The sequence below is a fragment of the Pteropus vampyrus genome, unplaced genomic scaffold (assembly GCF_000151845.1).
Source record: "Pteropus vampyrus isolate Shadow unplaced genomic scaffold, Pvam_2.0 Scaffold620, whole genome shotgun sequence".
NCBI lineage: Eukaryota > Metazoa > Chordata > Mammalia > Chiroptera > Pteropodidae > Pteropus > Pteropus vampyrus.
Window position 1 is genome coordinate 505365 of NW_011889401.1, and position 5693 is coordinate 511057.

Sequence of the window (5693 nt, forward strand, 5' to 3'; positions counted from 1 at the left end):
GCGGGCTCGAGGCGGTCCGGGTAACCTGAGACAGGCCCAGAAGGCCCTGCATCTATAGCTATGGGTGAAGCCCAGGGCGTCCTGGCATCAGCAGCTGGGTCCGGGCCGCCCTGTTGGGTCTGGTCTAAGGCTGCAGGTTCCGGGTCTCCAGCGTGGCCTGTGCCCTTCTCAGGCGCTGGCTTTAGTCCCAAGGTCTCGCCTCCTTCCTGCTGGACCGCAGCAGTCACGGGCTCAGCCCCCAGGGCGCAACCTGCGTCTGTCTGCAGGGGCAGATGTGTGGCCGCAGGGACTGGACCCTGGGCTGAGGTGTGGTCCTCCTCTTCCAGTAAGCACACCTGGCCTGCACCTGCCTTCACACTCTGTGGAGTGTCCGGGCAGCCCGCCCCGCCCTGTGCTGTCCACGGCCTGGGGCCTAAGGCAGTGCCCGCCCCCTCCTGCCAGGGCTGAGGTGCGCCCATGCTGACGGGCACTGCTCCCACAGCGGAGCCTGCCTCTCCCCCCAGGGCCCGAGGGGGCACCCCGGCAAGGCCTGGGGCTTCCTGTGAAGGCGGCAGGGCTGGGCTGGCCGCAGACACCTGGCCTGAGGTGGGGCCTGCCCTGGTGATTTCGGCAGCTCGGCCCAAATCCGATACCCCAGGAGCAGTGCCCCCGGGGCGGGCCGGGAGCGGGGCAGCGGGCTGCGCGTGCGGCTCCTCGCTGTACAGCCTCTCGTCCTCCACCCCCGTGTAGGAGGCCGAGTCAGGGTCGGAGGAGGCTGCCGAGGCGTCGTCCCGGAAGGCAAAGGCCTCGTCCACGCCCTCGGTGATGGAGAGATCGGACAGCGACTGCAGGGAGGAGGCGAACGTGCTGCCGTCCCCGTCCTCGCCGTCCGGCTCCTCCTCTGGGGGCAGTGGCGTCACCTCCACCGCCTCCACTTGGAAGATCAGGCTGCCGCGAAAAGGCAGGAGGGCAGCTGGGATCATCGGGTCGTTGGCCAGGAAGTCCAGCTCGAAGAAGTGGCCCTCCTGGTCCCAAGAAGAGCTGCTGTCCCCTGAGAGGCTGGACTCTGGGGATGGGGACCCTAGGGACTCCGCAGGGGTCGGCTCCCTCTCGTTGGCCTCAGACCCTGGTGGGGAGAAGCCCCAGCCTGACGGCACGTCCAGCCCTTCGGCCACGGCCAGCAGGCTCAGGGAGCAGGATGGGGACGAGCCCCAGCTGTCCCCATCTGCCGTGACATAGGAGCCTGAGGGCGAGGCAGGTGGCGAATCCCCGGGCTCGGTCTGGAGCTCGGTCTCGGCTGCCCAGCCACGGCCGGGGAGCAGGGTGGCGGTGGTCTGGCTGGGGCTGGAGGGTGGCGTGAAGTAGCAGTCGGGGTCTGTGGCAGGCACAGGCGTCAGCAGGGCTCCCTGAGGATGTGCTGCGGGGGGCGGGCTCGGACTGGCAGGCCCCCGCGCCCGGTCCCTGAGCTCCGGCAGAGCTGCCCAGGGCAGTGGGGGCGCCCGGCGTGTCTCCTCGCCCATTGCAATCCGAGGCTCCAGAGCGCCTGGGACAGGCCCCCCGATGGACAGGACCTCGGGGGGCCCTGGGCTGGGGCTGCTCTTTGCTGGGACTGCCCAGGTCGAGGGGGCCTGGTGGGACCCTGCATCCCAGCTGGCTCCCTCGGGTGGGGGCCGGGCACCAGGCTTGCTAGGCAGGAACGTGAGGGCCAGGGCGCTGGGCCCGGGGGTCAGGGCGCAGGGCTGCAGCCGGTCCCCTCGTGGGGTGGTGGCCGTGGCCGCATTCAAGGGCAGGTCTGTGGAGAGAAGAGCGCATGAGCAGGGAGGGGCTGGGGCATGGGCTGTGGCTGTGGCACAAACAGGCACCCTGGCTTGTCTGAGATGCTCGGTGACGAAGACAGTGCCTGTCCCCTTGGACACTGGCTTGCTGTCTCCTGCACAAAGTCTGGGTTTGGCAGGTGAGGCCCTCTCATGACCTCCCCGGTCCTAGAGCAGGGGGCCTGCACTCTGCTCAGCTCTGGAACGTTCCACCCCCAGGCACAGCATCTCCTGTGCCTCGGCTTGCTGGAGTGGCCAGAGGTTCCTGAGAAGGGGTCCTTTAGGTCCACTGGAGTGTAATGAGTACCCAATGCCTCGAGGTGGGTGTGGCGGATGGGTGGGCACCTGAGCCTGGCATGGTCACCTTGCCCACCTGCACTGGACCCTGGGGCAGGGGCAGAGGCCGGAGTGGAACGGAAGCCTAAAGGTCAAAGGTTTCAGTGACTCATTCAAGGTCATCAAACAGTCAGAGCAGGGACTGCCCCAGACCCTACATCTGGAGACCCCAGCCCTGCTCCCTTTATTGGACCCAGCACTGGTCCCATCTCCAGGTGACAGCAAGGTGCCCTTGGCTCTCCCACAGCCACACAGGGCTGACCTGCTGGGCCACCCTGACCGGCCTTCCGGCCTTCCCAGGCTCAGGCAGCTGCCCTCAGCCTCCACCATTGCTGGCCTAGCCTCTCCAGGGAGGTGGGCCTGCACGTCTCGCCGCGACCCCCAGGGCCTCCGAGCTCCCACACCCACAGGCGCCAGCACCCTTCCTGCTCCTCGCTCCAGGACCAGTCTCGGCCCTGAACGGCCCTCAGGCATGAGGCAGGTGTCCCCGCGGGCCGGGGTGCACACAGGCCCGCAGCTCCGGTGCAGACAATAGGGGTGCACGGAGCCTTGGGCGCTCGCAGGCCCTCCAGGCCCGTCTACCCTGCTGCACCCGCCCTTCCCCGCGGGCAGGGGGCAGGGGGCAGGGGTCAGCATTCCTGTGCACCGAAGGGCAAGGCGCGAAAACACGGGGAGGGGACGGAGAGGGGACCAGGCCGGACGGAGGGGCGGGGAAGCCTCACGAGGCGGAAAGCGCGGGGCCTCACCTGTGCGGGGCCCTGGCCCGCCGGCCTCTGGCAGCAGCAGCTCGGCGCGGGCCGCCTCCCCGGGCATGGCCTGGCGGTGCGCCCGTCCCTCCGTCCCGGTGCGTCCGTACGTCCGTCCCGCGGAGCCTGCGCGGCCACCGCCCCTCGCCCGGGGGATGGGGGTGTCAGTGGATGACGTCAGGGCCGCCCCGCCCGCCAGCGCCCAGAGTGAGCGTGCGCAGGGGCGCCAGGCACTGCGGAGCGCAGGGGGGCGGCTCCCTCCCCACCGCATCGTGCGCCCTCCTCCCGCGGTGCGTGGCACTGCTTTTCCCGCAGCATCCCCCCATCCCTTTAATGGGAAAGGGGTTCACGGGCAGTGGAGGCTGGGCTGACCCCAGGGTGGCATCGCTTCTTAGCCATGTCGGGAAGAGGCAGGGGTTGTCAGAACTCGGGGTGTGGGGGTCCAGGCACTTTAGGGGAGGCGGCGGCAGCACAGTACCCCCGCCTGGCCTGCTGGCCCCCATTTGTCCCGGTCAGGGGTCCCCGCCCAGCCTGGTGCCTCTATCCAAGAGGTGAGCTGGAGCCGCAGCCCTGCACTGATTGGCTGGTGTGCGCAAGTCAGTCTCCATGGTAACTGCCTCCCGGCTCCATAGCAACTAGAGAGAGGATGGGTCCCGGGCTCCCTGCTGCCGAACACGCAGGTCTCCGCCATGGAAGGAAGAGGGACATTTGCCTCACTCTGTTCCCGGCAGCGCCCCTGCCACGCCCCCAAGGACTCCAGCCCTCCCTCTGGGAGGGAGCCTCAGAGATGCAGGCGAGCGTCTGCCCTGTGCCAGGCTCCAGGAGACAGATGGACATTGTCACCACCCGAGCTGGAGCGGGGGGTCCGGGAGTCAGAGCAGCCGTTGTTGGCGGGTGTCCATTCTGTCTTCTGCTGGCTCCACCCCAGAGCCCACGGAGCCAGGGGCTGCAGCGGGCACAGACCACCACGCCCCAGCCTCCCCTCCTGCATCCTGCATCCCCCTCAGTCGCTGGAAATCCGTCCCCCGTCCCCCAGAGAGGCTCCTGCCCCTCTCATTCCGGTGCCCTCTTCCTTCCCCTCACTGGGTCCTCTGCAGGCTGCCTGCCATCTGGCCACCACCACCACCAACTTTCTAGAAACCAAAAGCCACACAAGCAGAAAACGACAAAGCCAAGAGCAGAAATCAGTGACATTGGAAACAAAGCAAGAGAGAAAATCAATGAAAACAAAAATCCGATTCTTTGAAAAATCAGTAAAATTGATAAATCTGTAGCAAGATTGACAAAAAAACAAAAGACCAGTGTCGGGAAAGCAGTGGGTCTGTGACAGCTCATTTTACGTGTCATGTCGCTGGAAGCAGGGCAGCCCAGGTGGCTGGCGGACACATTCCGGAAGGGGCCCGGCAAGGCCAGCACCTGACACCCGTGACTGGGCTGAGCCCGCCCTCAGCTGTGTGGCTGCAGCATCCCACCCGTCAGGAGCCCAGAGGAGCAGAAAGGTGACGGAGGGAGAATTCTCTCTCCTGGACCTGGGACATCCATCTGTGGCCCTCGGACACTGGGGCTCCCGGTTCTTCGGCATTTGGACTTGAACTGAAGTGTTCTCCAGCCCTGGCTTTCCCGGGTCTCCAGCTCACTAACGGCAGGTTGCGTCACTGACTCTCGGCCTCCATAACTGGGTGGGCCAATTCCCGTGATAAACCCCCTTCACATGTACCTGTACACAGGCTGTTGGTTCTGTCTGCAGGACACTGACGAGTAACAGGGCCATTACAAGGATACCAAGGGAATGCTACAAACAATACTCATAAACCCAACGACACTGAAGAAAGGAATTGATTACTTCGAAATTAAAACCTGCCAAAATTCAAACAAGATGAAATAGATAATATGAATGGCCCTATAACCATGAAGAAAATTGAATTTGTAATTTAAAAGCTTCCTCAAAGAAATCTCCAGGTCCAGATGATTTTACTGGAGAATTCTACCAAGTATTTAAAGTAGAATCAGCATCAATTTTAAACAATCTCTTCAAGCAAATAGAAGAGGGAACACTCCAACTCATTTTGAGACTAGAAACCCTGATTCCAAAACCAGGTAGAGACAACACTCCAAGGAAACAAAAAGTACAGGATGCCTCCCTGACTCACTAGGCACAGAAATTCTCAGCAAAACATCGGCTGAGAATCTAATGATGAATAAAGTCTGAATGAAGTGGGATTCCTCCAGGTGTGCGAGGTTCGGCACTTGAAAGTCGATGTCATGCTCCATACCAACACGCTGAAGAAAAAAATTCTGTATCAACTGATACAGAAAAAGCATTGACATAATCCAACAGCCATTCAGAAAAAAAAAAAAAAAACTCGATTAAACTCACAATAGGCTCACGGCTCACACCACACCTGATGGTGAACAGCTGCGTCGTCTAAGACGCAGTCTGCTGTCACCACGCCACTCAACACAGCACGGAAGTCTCCACCTGGCAGCGAGGCCGGGAAAGCAGAGGGCAGAGGGACTTCCGGCATGGCGGGAGTGGGGGTGGGGGGCTCCCGAGAAGCCCCCAGCGAGACTGGACAAGATGACAAACACCTAGAGCCCCTGGAAGCGGTCTGAAGGACAAACATCAAGTGGGGAGGTCGCCCCCCGAGAACGGCGATGTCTTGAGAAAGTGGGACCCGCGGTGCTGAGCCCAGGCTGCCCCCTTCCCATCCCTCAGAGCGGAGCGAGGCAGCCACTGCTCCTTCCTGGGGAGCCTTCAGTGGTTCTTGTCCTGGCCCCAGATACCTGCTGCTGAGGCCGAGTCCCAGGCCAGTGTGGC

The 5693-nt window shown here is 63.3% G+C and overlaps 1 protein-coding gene across 1 annotated transcript in view; it reads right to left on the reverse strand.

Moving 5' to 3' along the window:
- NACAD (NAC alpha domain containing) overlaps positions 1 to 2942 on the reverse strand; it is a 7240-nt gene extending 4298 nt beyond the window's left edge. The window contains exons 1-2 of the mRNA XM_023525759.1: positions 2876 to 2942; positions 26 to 1771 (exon numbers count right to left, since the gene is read on the reverse strand). Coding sequence (XP_023381527.1) covers positions 26 to 1771; positions 2876 to 2942 — 1813 coding nt within the window. The remainder of the gene's footprint in view (positions 1 to 25; positions 1772 to 2875) is intronic.
- Positions 2943 to 5693: the final 2751 nt, after the last annotated feature.